The sequence below is a fragment of the Quercus suber genome, unplaced genomic scaffold (assembly GCF_002906115.3).
Source record: "Quercus suber isolate HL8 unplaced genomic scaffold, Cork oak 2.0 scaffold_239, whole genome shotgun sequence".
In the NCBI taxonomy this organism is placed as follows: domain Eukaryota; kingdom Viridiplantae; phylum Streptophyta; class Magnoliopsida; order Fagales; family Fagaceae; genus Quercus; species Quercus suber.
The window spans coordinates 279,135-304,203 of record NW_027069696.1 but is presented as its reverse complement, the minus strand read 5'-3'; the positions used below and the strand labels follow the sequence as shown (position 1 = coordinate 304,203).

General features: G+C 33.3%; 1 protein-coding gene and 1 pseudogene across 1 annotated transcript; one reads left to right on the top strand and one right to left on the bottom strand.

Annotated features, from left to right (window-relative positions):
* The first annotated feature begins 9,069 nt into the window (after positions 1-9,069).
* LOC112010568 (alpha carbonic anhydrase 7) lies at positions 9,070-13,008 on the top strand. The gene is made up of 6 exons (XM_024042917.2): positions 9,070-9,209; positions 9,581-9,798; positions 10,952-11,161; positions 11,446-11,613; positions 11,698-11,751; positions 12,673-13,008. The coding sequence occupies exons 1-6, from the start codon at positions 9,125-9,127 to the stop codon at positions 12,757-12,759; spliced, it is 822 nt and encodes a 273-aa protein (XP_023898685.1). The 5' UTR covers positions 9,070-9,124; the 3' UTR covers positions 12,760-13,008.
* A 1,602-nt stretch (positions 13,009-14,610) lies between these two features.
* On the bottom strand, positions 14,611-21,327 carry LOC112010554 (protein LYK5-like; annotated as a pseudogene).
* Between the last annotated feature and the right edge of the window lie 3,742 nt (positions 21,328-25,069).

The following is a 25,069-nucleotide window of genomic DNA, read 5'->3' as shown; positions in this document are numbered from 1 at the left end:
ATTTATGGAGTGTTTAGGATATTTCATGAAAAGGAAGTGAAATAGTATGACCAAATATTGAGACTTCCATGTGTGTGTACATATACATATCAAACCACATGTATGATGCAGGATCTAGCAGGTTCTAGACACATGTTTCGATCCATTTAGTTATCATGAAAATGAAAATGGAACAAAAAGAAAAAGAAAAATGTTCTAAAGTCTAAAGAACTTACGTACCTCTTTCGCTGATAAATAGCAGCTTTAATTACGAGGTAATCGCCTCTACTCCTTACCCTCTGACGCTGCAAGCTGAAACAACAGGAAGAGTTGTTAATAACACAAATAATATAAGATATTAACACATCAATGCCACAGAAGAGTTTTTGCAGAATGCTCACAATGAAGATACCCCATAGAGTAGATGTAGAATTTGATGAGAGATTGAAGGTAGGAAAATATAAATTGAACCTAATCTTTCTGAACTTTAATGGCATTTTGAGACATATAAATTGACCCGGCAAAGGCGTAGTCCAACCGAGGAAACCTTGACTTAGTGATAATGTGAACATTGACTTGTTATTAGTTTCACAAAAAGACATTGACTTGTTATTATCATATATAATTAGTTTTATTATATGGTGCTTCTGGGAAAGTGCAATGACAATGAGGAATATCCGAATCATGGATCGAGCCATGGTTGGACTTGGCGGGAAATAGTCCCAAATTTTTTTAAAAAAATAATATTATTATATATATAAGTACTAATTTTAGTAATTTTGTTTTATAAAATTACACATTTGCCACATTAAAAATATCATTGATTTTCTTAAGAGTATTGTTATAGTCACAAATTTTTCTATAACATTTTTACCAATTGTTAAGGAAGCAAATTTTTATTGGTTCGCATTTGAACTTGTGACTTACATTATCAGCAATTTGTAAAAAAATTTGTTGTTCAAACATTTTCCTCATTTTAAAGAGCATTAAAAATTTATAAGTCTAAAATCCAAAAAAGAAATATACAAGCAACAAAAATTACCAATAGTAAAACTAAAAAAAAAAATTAAGCCTAGTCAACCAATTTTACCTAAAACAAACAATATCTTACCCTTCAAAAAATTTTAAACAACTAGTAGCTAAGCCACTAAGTAGCAGCAAAGTCGGAGGTCAAAGTCACTGCACACCACCAATAGCAAAGCTGCCCCCCTAACTCTAAGTTTTGGCTCTATCCCTGATCTGAATATATCTCAAAGGAAACCGCTTAAGATCAAGATGTCGGTTCCAGTACCAAAATTTAGTCATCTTTATTTGGACAGTAAAGGGAGAAATGGATCATGGACTTCTAGTGTTTTAGGGGGTGTTTGGATTTCTAGTTTCCATAACTCATAACTCAAAAATGGTGGGACCCATGACTCAAAAGCTTGTTTGGATTTCAATAACTCTATTTTCAGTTTTTATTTCCATCGCTCAATTCTTTGATTTTTGAGTGATGAGTTATGGAAACTGAAAACACATTTTAGCCGTTTTCAGTTTCCATAACTCTATTTTCAATGGCATTTTTGTAAATAACATTACATGGAGGGACCCACTGTCAAACTCAGCCGCAACTTTTGACCATCTTTTTTTTCTTGGGTTCGGTGCATGCGGTTTCTTGATCTTCTTTTTTTTCTTTTTTTCTTTTTCCTTTCACACTAGATGGCTTCTTCTTCTTCTTCCTTCATTGCGTGCGGTTTCTGGGTTTTTTTTTTTTTTTTTTTTGAGACTCCGTAATTTGTTTTGGCATAAAATGTTTTCCTACCTAAAATATTTTCAGTAAAAAATGATTTGTTTTCTATAATATTATTATGACAAGAAAAATAATTTTCTAGCATTTAGTTGCAACAAAAGTTCCCATCGATGGTGGTGGTGGGGGAATGAAAATGGCGGATGACTGATGATGACAACAACAATGGGTTCTTGGTGGCCAGTAATGACAATGATGCCTAGCCATAATGGTGACCATGATTTTTACTTAGGTTGATTTGACCTAATAAAATCTGGAAAATTATTATGTACTCTCGGAGTACCATAAATGTGTACTTTTTTCTCTCACATGAATGGTAGGTCCTACAATGAATTTAATTAGTGGGACCCACTATTTATGTGAAATGAGAGAGTACACATTTATAATACTTCGAGAGTACACATTTATAATACTTCGAGAGTACACAATAATTTCCCGTAAAACCTAACCAAACTTGCTAATCGCACTAAATACATAATTAAATATTGCCCAAACAATTGGCGATTGAGGCATCTCCAGGTTATCATCCATATAAGCAAGGAAACTAATAAGTAATAACCATTACTCATGATATTCTGCTTTAAGATCCAAAAGTTGTTGTAAAAACTCCACAATTGCAAAAAATCAAGTAATGATCCCTAACAATACGCCACCAAAGTTCAATATAAATAAGATCTCACGCCATGATTAATTTGAGGTTAAAAATTTAATATTCATAGCCTTTTTAGTCTCTTTGGACAAAAAAAGAAGGTTTCTCTTAATTAAGCATCGAAGACACTTAAGTGGGCACTACACGGATCTCCTTAATCTTAATTGACTGCTTTTGATTTCACTTATTGCTAAGGTTTATTGCTCAGTCAATTGTATCATCAGCTATCATTAGTTCTTCTCAAATATATATATATATATATATATCATTAGTTATTCTTATTCTAGCAAAAAGCAACAAGAAATAGCCAGAATAATTTCTTTACCTTTCCCAATTATTTTTCTTAAACTTTACCCTTTTCATTTCGTATAATCATATTCCTTTTCCCCAAAAAAAGTCGTGTTCGATTTATTTAAATTATTATCTCATAGGATTCAAATGATTGCTACATGTCCTTACACTATATTGTCTCAGGTCTGATTCAAACTCTACTTCTCCTTTCTCCGTTCCTACTATCTATCTATAAAAAAATTTAAAAAAATATCTCATTTTCTGATTTAATGTACTAATTTAATCTGTAATCACTAGCTAGCATGGCTGCAATTCAGTAATAAAGTTTTATTGTGTACCCTTACGCTTAACCGGACCAAAAATCGGTTTGTGTTCAGCGACAAAAAAAGAGATGATGAACAGGCTAACATGTTATTGAGCAAGAAGGCTATTGATAGAATTGTTTTTTCCTTCGCTAGAAATGTCAAAGGAAGCAGATGTTCAGGAAACCCAATTTTTGCGATAAACTTTCCTACTCTTTGTTTCCCACTCTGATATGTGGGTCCATGTTGATTTGTTACTTTGAAAAATTGCTTCAACTAAGTGTGGCCCAAATTTAATCTTTTGTATTACAACGACAACGGATGGGAATTGCCAGATACATTCAAAAATCACTTTCGTAATTATGATTTCAATTAATTAGTTCGCGTTATATAATGAGAAGGGTTACCTACTACTTAAATATTGTTGTGAAAGTATTGTATAAATGTTGTAGATATAGCATTTCTCTTATATAATTGTCCTCTTGTTTGATTCCACACCCAAACAAAAAAATTCAAAATTTAACTCTGTTTTAAATCAATGTAAGCGCATCCACAGATCCGACGCCCAAACAAGAGAATTCAAAATTTAAGGGGAAAATTTTTGTTTGGTTTTGTTTTTTATTTATTTATTGAGCACTATGGAACTGTGGGCTGAATTATAGAGAAATCTAGGTGTGACAAAGGACAATGCCAAACACATCCAAAAAAAAAAAAAACACAAACAAACAAACAAACAAACAAAAGAAGAAGCAAAAAGTCAAATTTTATAATAAGCATCAATGTGGTATCTTGTGTTATAGACTTATAGTTACATTCAATTGAGCTAGCTCTTGTCGTAATATACTATTTATTTAACTTTTGATATTATAATTTATATTTCAATTCATTCTTCTTACTTTTTTAAACACAAAATCATTAAATAAAATTTTATTTAATTTTTTTTTTTTATAGAGTTTCAATCTATAGCATACAATTTTGATAATTGTTCTCTTTATTATTAGAGTAAGAAACCAATCGATTTTTTTGTGTAAGTGGAAATTAATTAAACCTTAAATATTTTATTTAACCATGCTTTACCAGTTGAGCTAAATAATTTTCTATTTAGATTTTACTAATTGAGATCCTATTTAAGATTTAATTAATTTTTCTCTTCTTCTCTCCCATACTATTTTCTACAATAGGTTTTCGTATACAAATTGATACTTTAATTAAACTTTTGATGTCAATAATGTTTTTAATAAAAAACCACAAATATATCAATTATCAAACTAACTAGTAATCAGTTTTCATCCAAATATCTAACACATCAAGCTAACAAAAATAAAAATTACAAGTGTAATATACATGCACGCACACACACACACATGACAAAGGACAATGCCAAACACATCCAAAAAAAAAAAAAAAAAAAACAAACAAACAAACAAACAAAAGAAGAAGCAAAAAGTCAAATTTTATAATAAGCATCAATGTGGTATCTTGTGTTATAGACTTATAGTTACATTCAATTGAGCTAGCTCTTGTCGTAATATACTATTTATTTAACTTTTGATATTATAATTTATATTTCAATTCATTCTTCTTACTTTTTTAAACACAAAATCATTAAATAAAATTTTATTTAATTTTTTTTTTTTATAGAGTTTCAATCTATAGCATACAATTTTGATAATTGTTCTCTTTATTATTAGAGTAAGAAACCAATCGATTTTTTTGTGTAAGTGGAAATTAATTAAACCTTAAATATTTTATTTAACCATGCTTTACCAGTTGAGCTAAATAATTTTCTATTTAGATTTTACTAATTGAGATCCTATTTAAGATTTAATTAATTTTTCTCTTCTTCTCTCCCATACTATTTTCTACAATAGGTTTTCGTATACAAATTGATACTTTAATTAAACTTTTGATGTCAATAATGTTTTTAATAAAAAACCACAAATATATCAATTATCAAACTAACTAGTAATCAGTTTTCATCCAAATATCTAACACATCAAGCTAACAAAAATAAAAATTACAAGTGTAATATACATGCACGCACACACACACACATACAATCGCAAACATATATGTAGTAGAAGGACTAAAGATATATAGTATGGTGTGGGTGACTATTAATTGCTTGTGAAATGCAGATGAGCGCGCGCGCACACACACACACAAACGCATACATATATATAATAGAAGGACTAAAGATATATAGTATGGTTTGGGTGACTATTAATTGCTTGTCAAATATAGATGAGCACAAACAGATTATACACTTTCCCGAAACAATAAATGAAAAATGAGATAAGAAATGTTATTTTTAGAGGATGATTGATCCTAACAAAATGTTCAAGATTCAGACCTCCCATAGATGTTAAGATTGTTTGGGATTATTGGTTAATTAACCAAAAAATAAAAGGGAAGGGTAATAATATGTTATTACATCTACTTTATTATTTCCCATTTTTTGTATTTATTTTTCATGTTTTAAATGTGAACATATTTTTTTTTGTCTTTTAAAAATTTTTTTTTTTTTTAAGGATCAATTGTGAATATTGTATAAAACATTGGATATAAAATGAGGGTAAGTGGGGGAAAAAAAACAAACAAACAAAAACAAAATTCTACACCAATTATACAGCTTTCAAAAAAATGTCAGCGTTGAAGGGGTTGGTGTGATGTGTGTGATTCACGCCCCCTTAAAGTCTCAAACTAGTACAATTAAAAGGACGCAGCCCGCAGGTCTCCCAAAATGACCGTATGCTCTCCTCTTTTTCACTATTTCTTAACCGCCCTCCTTTACCCCAACAAATTAAAAGAAAAATCTGCCAAGTATTTTTGTTGGGGTTGTTGTTTTCTGTATATTATTATTATTATTTGAAAACTTCTGTATGTAATTTTAATCATAAGCCAGGCAAGTGATCTACATAAGACAAATCTAATACATTACCTGAAAGGATTAATCATTATTTTTGTAAAAATAAAAGTTTAATTGCCCTCATATATAGAAATGTACATGGTTTTATTTTTTAATAATAAAAGAAATGTACATGCTTTGATATGTGATTGATACTTGGTGGTGACTGCACAGGTGCAGATATATAATTTCAACCCATAATTTTCTTTTTTAAAAAAAGTAAAAAAGTAAATAGTATGCTTTTTTTTTACCATTGTAGCAAGAAAATAATAAATATTTAGGCACGTTTCAAAAAAAATAAATAAATAAATATTTAGGCCTACTATTAATATTATTTTTTTCATTTACTAATAATCACTCACCACATTTATTCAAAAAATAATAATCACTTACCATATTAGTAATTTGTAAAATAATTTGTATCTTTAACATTATTCAATAATTAATCTTCCACAATGGCAGAAGCCAGAAGAAGCAAGAAAGTAAGACCTACGCGTATGAACCTTTGCCTACCATAAATGGTTTTCACATTCGAAAAGCAAATAAAATTATACTTCTAGTTTTTAATTGGAAGTATAGAAAAGTGGGTAATAAAAGGTTCTGATTCTCTAAAAAGAAAAGTAATAAAAGGATCTATTCTAATTATATATTAATAAAACAGAGTGTTATTAATAATGGCATCTTAGAATTCATTTTCTATGGAAAAATTTTGTATGGCTTCTACTTCTTCCACAAAAATTTTCCAAAACAATGAATTGTTCTAGGACTTTTAATTGGTGGGCTCATCATTATTCTAATTAGAATGAGATTTGCACTCCACCATTGTGAAACAATAATAAATAACTCTAATGAAACAAATACCATATTATTGACTAATTTCGTCAAGTATTACATCATCGTGATTGTAAAATTTGTATTAAGATTTTGGCGCATTTAAAAAGGCCATACTCTAATCTAAAGTCCAAACATCACCATTTACGTCGGTCCAACCACTACATGTTTAAAACATTGATATATGTAAAACTTTTTTTCTGATCTCATCATCTCCTAAAGGAAGAATAAGATCACATAAACTAATTCATTGACAATATTACACATTTGCATTATGTTTGCATTTCAACCATGTACCACGGATTATTGACCTGGAAGCCAAATTCTTGACTATATGTGTTTTTCTGCAGCTAGAAGCCAAATTCTTGACTATGTGTAGAATAGGCTGAATACAGTTCCCTTCCACAAGGCCATAAATGCTTATTCGGTCTAACTTGAATTTTTTGGATTTGTGATGTCATATGTATGACTTTGAATTAATATAAAGTTTACCATTTTTTTTAACATGTTATATATACGTAAGTACCATAAAATGTTTGTCTTTCTTTTTTTAATCAGAAAATATTTGTGTTTCTTATGGCATCTAAAATTATCTAATCAATGAATAAACTTTAATATTGCACAGAATCCAAAAAAATTAGCTAGGAGGGAGCTTCCACTAGTTATACTGAAGGGGTTCAAAGAAAAACCCTATTCAATTTTGTCCCAAACGCGAAATTCTTCTAGAAATGGCTTGGATAATTCTCGGACTTCCTACCTAAAGTAGTAATTTTCAACATTCAACAACTGTAAAGTTCACACTACAGTAACCAGATATGTGGTTGAAATTCACTTTGACCTTTGGTGGCTGGATGATTTTTGGACTCTATATTCAACCACTAAATTGAAATTTCTTGGCCATACAAAGAGTTGATAGCTAAAATTCAATGTTACTATTCTTTTCTTTTTCTTTTGGAGTATAAAGTTTCTCCTCCTATATTATTTGAAGGAACAATCACATGTGCAATATTATTGTCTTGCCACGTTGTTAATTTCCAACTCACATGCTTTGACTCTTTCAATTATTTTTAGTTTTTCAGAGAAGTTCACATCAAATGTCAGTTCATTGCACGTTGCATTTTTTATTATTCTTACAATATATATTGATGTCTCCCCCTGATTTGAATGTTTTGCTTGATGTGAATGGACTGTATTATTATAAGCGTGTCGCCACTACTTTGGCCATTATGGTCAGTATGTAATTGTTGTTGTATTGTGTTTATATAAATTCAACTGTTTAACCAAATACATATATATATATATATATACACGCTACACCCATCGGTCCCAACCTAACCTAATCCCCCAGCATAGAAAGTTGTGCAAATTAATCCGAAAATAAAGAAAAATTCAAACCTTCCATTGTAATTAAACTTAACATTCGTCACTATGGACGCTAATCAAAAGGACCCTTCCCCAGCACATTTGAAGAATAATTCAACATAGCCAACAACAAAAAGACACTTGGTCGTCTTCTGCTGCGTTTTGTTAGAGATATATTAGCCCATTAGTATAGACCCAAACTTAATTCTACTTTGTGTGCAAGCTAAGTCTCCTACTTGTATTAGAAGTCTATTAGTCTAGAGTTTAGTCACCAATATATACACATATTATGATTCATTATAGCACAGGATTTATACTACACTATAATATATTATTGATGTAGCCTTTTAGAGTTTCTTCCGTGGATGTAAGCCGTTAAGTTGAACCACATAACTCTCATGTGTTATTATATTCTATACTTTATGCTTTTGCTTCCACATTCATACTAGCATATTCAACATGGTGTATCAATGCTAATATTATATAATTGTTGTTGTATTGTATTTCTATAAATTCAACTGTTTAACCAAATATATATATATATATATATACACACACCACACCCAACGGTCCCAACCTAACCTAATTCCCCAGAATAGAAAGTTGTGCAAATTAATCCGAAAATAAAGAAAAATTCAAACCTTCCATTGTAATTCAACTTAACATTCGTCACTATGGACGCTAATCAAAAGGACCCTTCCCCAGCACATTTGAAGAATAATTCAACATAGCCAACAACAAAAAGACACCTGGTCGTCTTCTGAATTCTACGTTTAAAGCATTGCAAAAAAGGACAAGGTTAATTAGAGGAAACTTCACTTCGTGTTCCGATACGTGTTCAAACTTGCTAGCTGAAATGGACACTACGTACATGAAGAAACCATCAATGTCACTAAATGTCAAAACTTATTTCTCCATGTTCATATTACAGAGTTGATGCCTATATAAGAAGCCGAGCGCTCTATCCTCTCTCCACCATACACACACTACAAAAGGAAACTAGGAAGTCCAAAAAGATGAAGCTTGCAACCCAAATCTTCTTTTGTGGCTTCTTCATTGTTCTTATTTTGCATACACAACCAGCAACATCTCAGGAAGTTGGTAAGGCTGCCACACTTCACATGCATTGAAATCCTTGTTTTGTTTTCAATAAGAAACATGCATATGTAAGCGACATAAATGACATGGAGAATAAGTTAAACAGTGCATTAATTTTCTTTAACTTTCTTCAAAACCTTTCTATACTCTATCTTGTTTTTGAGTAATCTTTCATTTTTAAATGTGTTTTAGAAATTTGAGTAAATTGTATTTTTCTACGCTAAACTACAGGGTACTTTATTTCTGGTTCTTTTTTTTTTCTTTTTCTTTTTCTAATTAAAGTTTTGCCATTAGACTTTGTCACTTATTTCGTAAAGTTGTGCTATTATAATACTTATATATTGTCTCCTTCTTGTTATGCTTAATGGTTGCAGAGGATGAGGGAGAATTTAACTATGATGAGAAAAGTGAAAAGGGACCGTCTCGATGGGGAGAGATTCGACCCGAATGGAGCATGTGTGGACATGGAACAATGCAATCTCCAATTGATTTGTTGAATAAGAGAGTTGAAGTGGTGTCCCATTTGGGGAGACTTAAGAGGAGTTACAAGCCCGCTTATGCCACCCTTAAGAATAGAGGACATGACATGATGGTAAGCAAAACGAGAATTCTAATTACGACTTTCATCAACTAGCAAAAGCATATGAAAAATCAATGTGAATCCACCAACTAGAAGACAAATCAATAGGGCTATATGTTTTCCAATAACGTCAATTCATAATGATTTAATATCATCTCTAAGTCATCTTATTATCTTAACGACAATGACCCCATCGATTGATAATTACGCTATTTTATTATATAAAATAACTAGTCACTAACCCATGCGATGCACGGAATTGTTTTAGAGAAAATTATATATATTTACTTTCTCAAATTAATAATCACTTGGAAAGAATAAGATTTCATCTTCTACATACTATGGTTCAAAGTGTACTATGAAAGTATTATTACGTTTGAAATGAAACTTAACAATTATATATCAATTATTGCAAAAAATTAGATTAATTGAATGATATATATATATATATATATATGAATGTATACTTTATGATAGAACACAAACCTTGATAGGCAAATATATCATTTAACTATTTTTTTTATTCATTATTTTACTAATTAAAAAATATATATATTCATTTTCCTCTATAATCTAGAATGTAGATGATACTCATAATTTTTGGAACTTGATAGATGGTGAGAGAGGTGATGGCTTTTGGACGTTTTTGGAACTTCATAGATGGTGAGAGTTGGGGATTTGGAGGTGGAGTTTACAATGAAACCACGGATTGCAAATGGATTTGTACCCATCAAATCCGTGTTTGGGTATGGGTTTGTAGCCACGAGGTCTGTATTTGGGTTTGCTATGGGAGAGAGAAAAACTCAACACAGAGAGACAGGTTGTGCTTGAGGGAGAGAGAGATGATAGAGGTGAAGGCTATGATATTAGACAACTATCGGGTGGAGGCTAATATTACAAAACTGTTTAACCAAAATTTTTGGATTAAAAATAGTTTTTTTTATTTTATTTTATTTTTAATAATGCTGTCGAGGAAAATTGTGGGAGTTTCAAAATTTTCGGTTTTATATATATATATATATATATAGATGTGTAGTTGAAAGTTAGGTTTGGTGAGATTTTTTGGTTTCTGGTGTAGACCATAAGGAATAAATATGAAATCAGCAAACTTTTTTTTTTTCCTCTCATTTTCTTTCAACTAACTTCTCTTTGTTTGTGAATGCAGCTGAAATGGGAAGGCGGTGCAGGATACATTCAAATAAATGAAACTCAATATGTACTCAAACAGTGCCACTGGCATTCACCTTCTGAACACACACTCGATGGCCGACAGTTTGATCTTGAGGTGCATTTGGTTCATGAGAGCTCGGATGGAAAAGTTGCTGTGATTGGAATCATGTACAAGATCGGACGTCCTGATTCTTTCTTGTCATCGGTAAGTAAATGTTCGAATAATAGTTAAAAAATTAAACTCATTACTTCCTATTACTTAAAATTTTTGAGATAATTGTTAATTTTTATCATATATAGTACCAAGATATATGTGGTTCTTAATTCAAATCATGTCTCTAATTTATCTTGTTTTAAAAAAAATTGAAAATCGCACGTACTGAACCTCATATGTTAAGATTAGTGTAGGCTTTCACACACATTCTCTCTCTCTCTCTCTCTCTCTCTCTCTCTCTCTCTCTCTCTCATGCGTATTGGGATTGTTCACAGTTGACAGATCATTTAGAAGCCATTACCAACACCAATGAAGCAGAGAGTGTGGCAGGATTGATTGACCCAAGGAATATAAAGATAGGCAGTAGAAAGTATTACAGATATCAAGGCTCTCTTACAATTCCCCCTTGTACTCAAAATGTTTCATGGACCATTGTGGGAAAGGTTTGCTTCAAGAACTCATTCAACTAACATTATTTGTTCTAAGATGTAACTTAATTTTGCCCTAATTCTCATCTAACTCATCAGGTGAGGACTGTTACACAAGAACAAGTGAAGTTGCTTCGCGTGGCCGTTCATGATGTGAGTAACTATTACTACTAAATATGAGACATTTTTTTTTATAGTGTCTTAGATTTGGGTTTAAGTTATATTTAATGTAACTTTTTTTCAATGTTAGATTTGTTTAATAACTTTCTATTGGATATGTTTTTTTTGGTAATTTCACTTTTGGATTACACATTGTCTTCTTATACCATACATGATTACAAAATATCAAGATATTCAAATATCAATAACTATATATCTCATGTATAAAATGTTAAAATTTATAGTTTATTTTTGTAACTATAAAATTATATATAAAAAAAAGGTATGTATTAAATAATCAATAATATCTAATGGATATGAAATTTGATATGCTTAAGTAACATAGAAAACATGCAATCCGACTACAAAAATTTTAAAATAATAATCTAACGAAAAAGTTGTTAATGTCTAATGATGTAATGTAACATTAATTTAGAGTTAAATTTATATTTAAAAATTTTCACATTTGAATTATATGTTTTCTTTATTTTTTTACCTGCACACCAAATTTTTTGTGAGCCAAATCTTATTTATTATTGAATATATGAACTCATGTTGTGTGTTTAATTTTTAATTCACAGAAAACCTTAAAATTTAAATATCTTATACATGAGAATTATAAGATTGTTACTAATGAATTATTTTGATATTTTCTAAGCAATTTAGTTGTAAGAGAATATACAATCTAAGCATTTATGGAAAAAAAAAAATTATATCCAATAAAAAAATATAACAACGGATGAACTTTGAAAAAAGTTATAAATGAGGTAGGGTTCTCACGTCCTCAAACCCTCCATTTCTAATACAAGTTTGATCAGTCCCAAATTTTTAATTCACAAAAGTACAACATATATATAGTATTCTTGTAGTTATGCTATTTGTTTGATTTTTTTTTTTTTTTTAATCTTTTTTCAGGCTTCAGATACTAATGCAAGACCACTGCAACCAATAAACAAGCGCATGGTGCATCTTTATAGACCAAGTGATCCCAAAGACGATTAAAATCTTCATCAACAGAGAGTTAGGCTGGAAATAATGGGCGAATTTTCTTCATCAACAGTGATTTTTTACATTTATTACCCACTACCTTGTAATTTTTAGTCACAGTCTAGGGTTCCCAGCCCACTTATAGTTCAGAAGTAGGGATATAGTGATGGTTAAATATAGGAATTGGGTCTTGAAGCTTTGACGGGTACATATAGATTACCCTGTTTTGTATACCTAAATAAATGAATTAAATTTATAGATTCACATTCTTTGTTACTTAAAACAAATGCATGCAATAAAATCATGGGAAAGAAAGGTGGACTTAATAGCAAACGGAGCTTGCTACCTATCTCTCACGGAATCATAGGCCTCACAAATAAGCTATAGAAATTTTGCCTTCTAATCTTCCATGAACAAGGCAGTATTGCGTTTTCAAATGCATTTAATTCCTCTCAGCCTTAATGGCGGAGTAACAAATGGTGAATATATAGAAGCTCTCTCAAAAAAATGGGATGAGCCCAATATGGGAGAATAGTTGGAGCGAAGGTAACATAGCCCTCACCAAAAAAAGAGTCGTTTCCATGAAGAACAGTTGAATATAATTAACCATAACAGCAAGCCACACCAGAAATCATACGATGACATGTGTTAAAATTTAAAGGAAAAAAATGAAATTGATGTAGAGAGTGTAGAGAGAGAAGTAAAAGAAGAATTATGTAATTCAGTTTGATGGTTAACCCTACGTGCATAGTAGAAAGTCTCAAAGGGTTACATTTGCTATATTGAATTATTTATTATAAAGAATCTAATATAGGGTATATTATATATAAGAAGATATTAGGCTTTATTAGTAACCTTAAAACAACTGTAACCTATGGTATTACAAAACCACAATAGTTCATGATATTTCACAAAATCATATATGATCTATTTATTTATGAAATATCCTAATATATTTTATCAATATATAGCACAATAAAAGTTAATTTGTCTTTGCTTCTGTTCAACTTGAAAAGAATAACCATTTGAGGTTGTACAGAATGCACTGAAAATTTCACATGCACTCTCACAATTCACCTCACTTGAGCCCACTTCAAAGGCAGATGGAGAGTGTACGAAAATTTTTGTGCCTTCCGACTTTTCGTTGTTTGAAAGATGAAGCAAAAGGGGAAGAGATTGTGTCCAAGCAAGAATGAATGGGATCCAACAAAAGCATTGGTAGACAGTACAACAAGAAGTCAACAACGAAGACGTGCGTAGAGTCTGGTTATATATATGTCACATTCAATCAAAAAATACAAATGGAATCAAACAAATCATATCCTCTATTAATATACTTCCCAAATCTTCCAAACAAGTTTGGATCCTTCTCTTTGAGGACACTAGCAAAGAACATTTGGGCTTATTAAGTGATAATTATAACACAAATCCAATTTAGAAATTAGCAGGGCTATTTTTATATGTCTGGTGCATCGTGCATGTTCTTATATTTAGTCAAAGAATTCTAATCCTCATCAACCCCCCCCCCCCCCCCAAAAAAAAAAAACAATGAAACCTGCTTGATTTCAGTGAAATTATCTAACAACATGGTTCATGAATTTGAACTTTTGGTTGCATATAAGAATGAATAAATAATCTGAGGGAGTTCCTAGATAATAGAGATAAATTGTACAAATTAAGAAGAGGGAGAGGAATTTTAACTTCCAAATATTACAATTTACACACTTGAGGTCCTGTAATGCTAAGTATGAAGCCGGCCCTATATATATCCATAATATTACAGTGCATAAATTTAATAACTAAAGAATGTTTTACCAGACCTGGTAATAAATAAAATCTGGTTCTTAATGATTTAGTAATTGATAGTCATACCATTCTGGCAAGGACTTTCATGATATCATCCATAGTTGGCCTATGCAGAGGGTCATCTTCCAAACAAACCTTGGCTAAAACAGCTAAACATAAATGAACGGTTTTAGACCCCTTAAAACACAACCAGATTGGTTAGCTTAGATTAATTAGCCAAGTTGTTACTTAGTCAAATTATGTAATTCTAGGTTAAAGCAATCAAATAATCATATCAAAATAATAAAGCAGCGGAATAATAAAAGACACAATGATATAATCACCCAGGAAACCACACGGTAAAAACCTGGAGAGGATTTGATCTAGCTATCCTCAAGGTAAACCTGAATCCACTATGCGAAAGAATCGAAGTTCATACAGAAGGACTACAAGCTCCCCGTTTGACTTCCTAATACTACCCACCAGTAGAACTTACTGACACGACTACGTGCAAACTCCGAATCCACGGACTCCTTCTTTTTTGAATTCTTCAATCAGCTACAAGCACCCACGCTTGATATTCTTTAAACTTCAATGGTAGCAACCAAGTTGATCATCAAGATATTGATACTATCTCTAACTTGAAAACCCTAAACTTTGTGTAAAGGAAAGCTCCTCTAGATCTCACAAGAGATTTACACAAAACAGCAATGTATGAGCAACAATACAACTGGAGCAACTCTAAAAACGTGGCTAGGGTTTTACCTTATATACCTAGGGCAAAAACATAAAACCTTAAACGTTTAATGAGTTAGGGCTGAGTTGGAAACTCTGCAGAAAACGCAATCTGGTCGATTTTCGATCGATCAAATCTATTCTTCGATCGATCGAGCCAGACCGAAATGCCCCAATGTATCTGCAGTCTTTCGATTCCAACTTTACAATAATTAAACAACTTTGAGCACACTATAACAAGACTAAACATATTGTTTTGATCATGATTTGCCAATATTACACATTAAAGTTCTAAATACATAAATTCCTAAACCTTTAGAACCTAACAATAAAGCCTTTGCAAGAGGATAATCATCCTTCAAAGATGGATCCATGAAATTCCTCAATTGTTCAAAACAACCACCTTCACTAGCTCCTCCCAAGAATGTGATGGATTCCTTGAATGATTTTCCGTCAAGGTCCTCCCATGCAGAGATTAGCTCAAGCAAAATAACTCCAAAGGAAAAAATGTCTACCATTTCAGAAGTTGAGCCATGATGAAGGTACTCTGGTGCAACCCATCCTCTGACACTATCTTTACTATCCATTTCTTTCACAGGCCCAAGAGCAGCACTGGTTCCAATATTTGCTCGTTTTGCTCTCCAATTTGTAGTCACAAAAATATTTGTACTACTCAGGCTCAAGTGTGCAAGGGGGAGAAAAGTGCAATAATGTAGATAGTGAAGCCCCGTTGCAATATCAAAAGCAATTTGTGTCCGCCTGTGCCATTGGAGAGGATTAGACAAGCAGTGCCTCAAGCAGCCATTGCTAGGGAACTCAAACACAAGATAAGAACAGGAAAAGTCACCTTCCCCATAACAAACACCATGTAAATTCACAATATTGATGTGATTAATTTTTGAGTGTAAATCAATAGCCCACCGGGTGTTTTCAAACCTTGTCGGTTGGATCATCACTTCAACATTATTGATCAACCCCTTGTAGACCTCGCCACCAATCTTGTTTTCTTCGCTGAAATCTCTAGTTGCTTTCTTGAGGTCCTCTATGCTGTACATGAACAATGAGTAGTTTATTTCAACAAGAATATCCGGAGATAAACATGAATTTGCAGACCTTGGGGAGCTTCTAACTTGTGAACAAGAGATTAGAGAGCTTCTAAACATGAACTTCTCGCCCTTCAATTTCTTTAATGCCTGTATACCCATGCAACCAAAGCTACAAGTACCTGAATCGCACCAGCAATAGATATCGCCACATACAAAATTCCTTCATTTTGTGCTTTTTGGTTTGTTTCCGTTGGAAATTGTGGGAAGAAAAGCAGGAGTTGGAGGTGGAGGATCTGGGACACTGAAATCCATTACTGGAACTTTTGTCAATGGGATCAAAACCGTTGTGTTTGTAAAAGCGGTTGGCTTAGGTTCTAAATCATTAACAACCCATAAATCTTCAGGAGAGATACTACTGAATTTCTTATTCAATGTACCTGTTTCATCTCCTTCTATAAAAGGGTACGTCACAAGGTAGATACAAGGTAGATCACTCTTTTACTTGTAGTGAAATTATCAGGACGAGCACATCTCAAAGGCACTTGAAGTTCAGAACCAAACTCGGGCTCCTTTCCTTGAGATGGGTTTGCCCCACTAAGGATAGGCGATTTTAGTAACCCTTCTAAAACTCCACAAGCAATCTCAGAAAATGTTGTGTTGCTCAGGACTTTGTAGCTGACATTTGCCTGAAAAAAAGGGTCTGAGCAAAAACAGTTAATTGGAACAAGAACTTCTCTACCTGGTTTAAGTATCTCATCAGAAGATGTAACACTGTTCTGTTGAAGGACCTCGGTGGAGTACAAGTTGAACAAGTCTGAGATGCTTGAAATAGTCTGAAAATATCTGTTAGCTCTGTAGACTAGGAATGTGGTGCACGAATTCTGGAAGGAATATTGGCATTCGTATCTTGAACCATTGCGCGGTTCTGAAGAACAATCTGATGGGTCATAATACTGTTGAGCGAAGCAAGAATTTATGCAAATCCAGATGACAAACCAGAGATAAATCATTGTTTTCTGAGATCAAATATGACACATTCTAATTGGTGATTTAAGAAAATAAAAAGTCAGGACTAAGTTTTGAAATATGAACTAGTTGTATGTATCAGTTGGTCGATGACTTGATGCTAGAGATATCTTTGGCAGTTGTTGTCAGCGATAATTTGCCAAATTCTGTTTGGAAGCTAGCAATGATTGGCCGGTGACATTGGAGATGGTCTGCTTTATTTATTAATCATAGATCCGCCTGTTCTAAAAGGTCAAAAGTATAATTAAAAAAATGTACTTGAAGCCATCAAATGCCGGCCATTAGAAATTAATTAGAACATTGTACATAAGTAAGGTTTTTTAGTTCTTCCTGCTTGTCTTTTTGCTACAAACGGCCTCCCTAGGCCCCACAATATTACAATGACACCAAATTCTCTCCCGACAAATTAACTAAACCAAATTTGAATATCAATTTCATGAAATCTTGAACACACACCCACACGCATATATATATATATATATATATAATAGCAATCTATGGTGTTAGCTCCATGTTAATTGCTTTCTATTATCAGGTCAACAGACCAATTTGGTTTTTGATGTAAGTGAGACTCGAACCCAATGGTGACTCTAGGAATTTTTTTTAGGGTGGTCATGAAGAAACTTAAATTAAAATAATAATAATAATAATAATAAGATAAATTCATATATTGACAACAACCAAAAAAAAAAAAAAATCAAATACATGAAGTCTTACAATTTTCTTCTAAAATTTTTTTTATTTATTTTTTATTCTGAAATTGTTGCATGATAATCTTGTTATCAATGTTGCAAGCTACATCTTTTTCAAAATTTTAGTTAAATAAAAATTTTCTTGGATTCTTCTTTATGTTTAAGACTGAACGGTTTTAGACCCCTTAAACCAACCAGATTAACCTAGTTAATTAGCCAAGTTGTTAATTAAATTATGCAATTCTAGGTTATCACAAACAAACAATCATATCAAAAGTATAAAGCAGTGGAATAATAAATAACACAAGATATGATCACTCAGAAAACCCAAACCGGTAAAAAACCTGGGGAGGATTTAACCTAGCTATCCTTAAGGTAAACCTGAATCCACTATGAAAGAATCGAAGTTCATACAAAAGGACTTACAAGCTCCCTGCTTGACTTCCTAGTGCTACCCACCAGTAAAACTTACTGACACGACCACGTGCAAGCTCCGAATCTACGGACTCCTTCTTTCTTGGATTCTTCGATCAGCTACAAGCACCCACGCTTGTTATTCTTTAAGCTCCAATGGCAGCAACCGAGTTGATCATCAAGGTTGTAAGGTTGAATTTAATCAACCATCTAATTGGCTTTATTCCGTGATCAATTTGCTTGTAATTTAGCACTTAGTAACCCTGTATTTAGGTGAAAAAATTGTAAGGGTAGTGTGTGAGAAGATGTGAAAAAAAGCTCAAGAGTGTGCAAGAAAAACAGAGTCTCGCGACTAGGACTCGCGGGTGGTTCGCGACTGGCAAGCCGCAAAAGGCAGTCACGTGAGAGGCACACTGGGAAGCTGAAGGGTCGCGCCAGCTGTCACGCTACAGGACAAAAGTTCCAGTCTGGCCAGGCCGTTACGTCGCGACTTGATTTCGCGACTTGGCCAAGCCGCGAGATCAAGTCGCCAACTTGCCCTGTTTGGCAAAAACTGACGTTTTGCATTCCCTTCTCACCCTACTATATATACACCCTTATACCCATCATATTGAGAGAGCTTCCAGAGAGAATTTTGTGAGAGAAAACCCTAGAAAAATACAAGATTGATTCATCCCCAATCTTCATCTAAAGAGACTCTACAAATTCTTCTACTCTCTTCCTCTCCATTGTCATACCCTTGAGAGGTCATTTACCAAACTCTTGTCTCACCACACCCACGTCTGTGAGAAGGTCCATTTGGTGCTTTGGGAAGCAGTCCAGAAAGGAACCAATATACATTGGTTGATGCTATGGTCAAGTAGCGGAATCCGGGAAGCTAAAAAAGAAATAGGTTCGGCGTAACCTCGTTGGAGCAAGAAGCTTGGAGGGCTTAGGTACTTAGGTAGATTAGGCTTGGAGCGTCTTCTGCTGTTCATGTATCCCAACTACATTCTTTAGTGGATTATTTGACCGCTTGGATGGCGGCGGAGAGGTTTTACACCGAGGACTTCGGTTTCCTCTTCGATAACACATCGTGTGTTGTCCGTGTGTTTGCATCTTCTTTCCCTTTACCATTGCCTTATATTTACTGCTGTAGATGTGTTTATATTTGGCTTAGATTGTTCTATCAATTCTGTTATAAGCTTGTTATCATGTTCCGCACATTAATTGTTTGATATAAAGCTTGAATTGGTATTTTTGTAATTTAGGATCTAAACGTTCAAAGGTGTTTTATACCCTTTTTGAACTTACAAAGGTGTTGAAGTAATCTCTACCTAGAAAACCCTAAGTTTTGTGTAAAAGAAAGCTCCTCTAGATCTCACAAGAGATTTACACAAAACAAAAAAGTATGAGCAACAATACAACAGGAGCAACTCTAAAAACGTGGCTAGGGTTTTTCTTTATATACCTAGGGTAAAAACAGAAAACCCAGAACGTTTAATGAGTTAGGGCTAAGCTGGAATATTCTGCAGAAAAATATTCTGCTCGAGATTCGATCAATCGAGTCTTTCTTTCGATCGATCGAGCCAGGCCGAAATGCACCAATGCATCTGCAGCCTCTCGATTCCAACTTTACATGAAAGACGCAACTTTGAGCAAGCCTAAACAAGACTAAACATATTTTTTTTATCATGGTTTGCCAACATTACACATTAGAGTTCTAAATACATAAATTCCTAAATCTTTAGAACCTAACAAACTCCCTTTTCGGCAATCCGTGACAAAACACAAATTAAAGCTCAAAGATTACAAACGAAAGCTCTTTACATAAATAATGCTCATAAAAACTAAAATTCAATTCTAACTACTATCCATCAATTGCAAGTGTAGACAGCAGCTCAATTGAATCAACCTGTATATTCCTGAAACACTCAACAAACGCATGAACGCATGTGTAGCAGAAAATAATAAATAACAGGTATAACATTCTTGTATGATTCACACAAAAACATATATTAATGAATAATCTCATAAATATAAAACAATAAACAGCGAATCCAAAGACACAAGAATCATGTATATCAAAAACCATGTTACTCCCCCTAACATGAATAGCCCCAAAGAAAATGATATACAAAGTGAAGCGCCTAGATACAATCTAATATCTCCACTAGCTTCTCAAAACAGAAACAAAAAACTCTCCCCCTAACTACAAAACTCCTCTACAAAGCCTACTCCCCCTTTTTGTGACGGAATGCCAAAGTGCAATCACAATCCATCATCAAAAGGAAGTGGTAAGGGTGAACAAAGATGTGCTAGATCAGCTCGCAACGCACGGAGCCCGTCAAGCAAGTCCACCAAAATCTTACCATGAGCCGCCTGAACGATCATGACAGTCTCCAAGGTACGACTGATATCAAAGTCATCCGATAGAGGTGGAGGAACATCAGCAGCAGCAGTAGCAGCATCAGGATTAGGAACAGCCTCACTAGCAGGACCTGTAGAGGAAGAGGGAGGAGGTGGGGAACCAGAAGGCTCAGACCTAGGGTGTTTAGAGCCAGCTCGAAGGTGAGCAACCCTCTGCCTAAGAAAAGACGCACCGATATGAGCAATCACATGAACAAACTCAGAGGAAGGGAAACCACTAAGATCAAGATAAAGTAAAATCCTATGAATGAAAATAGGATGAACAAGAGCATGTGAAGAAGATGAACTCCTATAAACTTCGTTCAAAGAACGAAGAAACAAATGAAGAAAACTGATAGAAGCATCAGTGACAAGAGCGTACAAAAATACACACCGTTCGAGAGGAATGGTGTGAAGATGAGAAATGGGCCAGATAGAGTGACACGCTATCCTAAAGAAGATATAATGCAACTCAGAAAGCTCAGCAGAGGTGATCCTAGGATTAGAACTCCACTGGATAGAAAACCCAGTGATGTAAGACATGACATCACTCAGAACAGGAGACTCATCATAAGGGTAGACTGGGTGCTGGACCAATGGTACCCCAAGAGCATCAGCCACTACCGTAGGAGTAATGGAGTACTCTACGCCTCGTATCCAACTCTTTACTAAAGTGTTGGAATCATAGACGTAGATAGAGATATTCGAGAAGAACTCTCTAATCAGGGTAGCTTGAGGAGGAGGATCAGAAACATCCAACAGTAGTAACCAGCCCCGACGCTCAAAGTTTGCCCTAATGGTAGGATCAAGCTCATCTAAGATGACAGAATGGTCAGACCAAATCTTTCTCTTAAAGTTCAGCTTCTCATAAGTTTCTTGGTTTTTCTCACTCGGAACCCTCTCTCGATCAAAGGAAGGATGGGAAGGAGTAGGTGAGGGGACAGACCTACGAGCCCTAGTCTTCCTAGGTATAGTGCTAAGGAAAGGACAAAGATACAAAGAAAAAAAAAAAAAAAAAAAAAAAAAAAAAAAAAAAAAAAAAAAAAAAAAAAAAAAAAAAAAAAAAAAAAAAAAAACTCAAAGAGTTCCCCATCAGAAGGGTTCTCTTCAACATATATACTTTCATTGACTACAGCAGTAGTAGTGAAAGCAATGAGGTTTCCATCCTCGTCACATCCAGACTAATCATCAGAAACCTCATTATCACTAAAAGTTACAGCCATAGCTTTACCCTTAGACCTTAAGAATGTAGGACATTCAGATTTAACATAACCATACTCCTGACAGCTAAAACACTGAGCACTCAAAGAATTGTTTGAAGATTGACTAACTTTATCTCTAGGTTTTTCAAAGTTATTAACCTTAGTGGGATCATTCTTCCTAAAGTTTCTAGGTTCAGCAGTATTTGTACCTCTTGCCTTTCTATTGTTATTCCTAAGAAAGTTTCTAAAGTTCTTGGCAAGGTATGCAATCTCAGTAGCAGAGAGTTCATCATCAAATCCACCAACCTCAATATCATCAATAGACTTAAGAGCCATTGATTTGGATTTGGAAGTTTTGGGTAGGTCAGACTCATAGGACTGAAGAGAACCTACAAGCTCATCAACAGTGATGGAGTCCACATCCTTGCTCTTAGTAATGACAGTTACTTTAGGTCTAAAATCTTCAGTTAAAGATCTAAGAATCTTCCTAACAATTTTAGGTTGATCATAGATTTTACCCAAATTAAAAACAGAATTAACAATATCATTCAATTTAGCATAGAATTCATCAAAGATTCATCATCAGACATTCTAATGCTTTCAAATCTAGAAGTTAATTGCTGTAGCTTGTTAATCTTAACTACCTTTGTGCCTTCACGCATAGTCTGGAGGATTTTCCAAGCAGTATGAGCAACCTCAATATTAGAGATTCTCTTAAATTCTTCCATGAAAACAGCATTAAAGATGGTATTCATAGCCTTGCTATTGAAACCAACTGCTTCTTTTTGAGAAGTTTGCCACTCACTCACAGGAGTAGTGGGCTTTTCCCATCCGTACTCAACGGAATTCCAAACTCTCTCATCAATGAATTTCAAGAATGCTCTCATCCTTGCTTTCCAATAAGCATAGTTATTCCCATCAAAATAAGGAAGAACAACGAGAGAGTGTCCATGCTCCATGACAACAAGGGTCAAGAATCAGCTCAAAGATCAAAAAATCTCCAACAAGAGAGCTACCCGCTCTGATACCACTTAAACAGTTTTAGACCCCTTAAACCAACCAGATTAACCTAGTTAATTAGCCAAGTTGTTACTTAGTCAAATTATGCAATTCTAGGTTATCACAAACAAACAATCATATCAAAAGTATAAAGCAGCGGAATAATAAATAACACAAGATATGATCACCCAGGAAAACCAAACCGATAAAAAACCTAGGGAGGATTTAACCTAGTTATCCTCAAGGTAAACCTGAATCCACTATGAAAGAATCGAAGTTCATACAAAAGGACTTACAAGCTCCCCGCTTAACTTCCTAATGCTACCCACCAGTAGAACTTACTGACACGACCACGTGCAAGCTCCGAATTCACGGACTCCTTCTTTCTTGGATTCTCTAATTAGTTACAAGCACCCACACTTGTTATTCTTTAAACTCCAATGGCAACAATCGAGTTAATCATCAAGGTGTTGAAGTAATCTCTACCTAGAAAACCCTAAACTTTGTGTAAAGGAAAGCTACTCTAGATCTCACAAGAGATTTACACAAAACAGAAAAGTATGAACAACAATACAACAGGAGCAACTATAAAAACATGGCTAGGGTTTTTCTTTATATACCTATGGTAAAAACAGAAAACCAGAAACATTTAATGAGTTAGAGCTGAGTTGGAATATTCTGCAGAAAAACATTCTGCCCGAGATTCGATCGATCGAGTCTTTCTTTCGATCGATCGAACCAGGCCGAAATGCACCAATGCATCTGCAGCCTCTCGATTCCAACTTTACATGAAAGACCTAACTTTGAGCAAGCCTAAACAAGACTAAACATATTGTTTTGATCATGGTTTGCCAACATTACACATTAGAGTTCTAAATACATAAATTCCTAAATCTTTAGAACCTAACAAAGACTATAACTTTCACTAAACAAATTAACATGGTTACATATCTTGAAAATATAATTATTGAATTGTATGTTCTTTTACGTTCTTAAAATGCATGTTAAATTTCATGTCATGAGTTGGATTTATATATTATTTGATCCATAAACTTATTTTTTGCGTATAATTTTAGAATACAAAAACTAGAAATTTAAACATTTGATTGATAACATAAGCTATTGATTTTTGATCTTCTTGAAGTTTTGCAAATATAGAGGATATAAGAAAAAAAAATGTAATCTAATTGTGAATTTGTCAAAATTTGTATTCAATAAAAAAAAATCAAGTGGAGTTGTAGCTTTAGTCTACAATCAAGTTAATTTGTTGCTAAACTTTGTCCAAAGTTTAATTATATTGAGCTTAAAAAAATTTAAAGTGGTCACACATTTTTATAAGGGTAAAAAAAAAAAAATTTATATATAATAATAAAAAAAATTTCCAGGTCAGGGTGGTCCTGTGACCACCCTAGCTCTAACATGGAGCTGCTAGTACTCGAACCTCAAATCTCTTATTTAATTATAAGAAATTTTACCAATTCAGCTAACTAAAACCTATATTCTAAACATCAATCAGCATTTTGATTTTCAAGGACATTTTCAAAATTAAAATTGTATTTACTCCATGAGAATTAGCTTGCAACCGTATACCAATAGAAAGCTCTATATCTCTAATTTCCTATACATCAAATGGCTTGCAATTTAGAGCTTTCTAAAGGGAGCTATGGTCATTTAACTACATAGTATATAGGCCAAGAGCATCCTGAAAATAGCAATTTTTGAATTTTCTTATTTCAAATAATGCTTATTTAGGTCTTCTTAATATCCTTTCCTTTTAGATTTCAATAAATCTTGTTGATAGATCTGTCTAGTTGTGTTTTAAATATTCTGTACAGTCTTTAAATTTTATTAAAACTAGTTGCTAACCCTTGCAATGCACGAAAAAACTATTAAAAGTGAGATCTGAAAAAAATTATTTGCAAAATTATGGCATTAGAATGTATTAAATTTCATGTAATATAAGTACCCTATAAATAAACACTTGATTAACACTTTTTTTTTTTTAGTGACTTAAGATTTTTTTTTTTTTTTTTTTTTT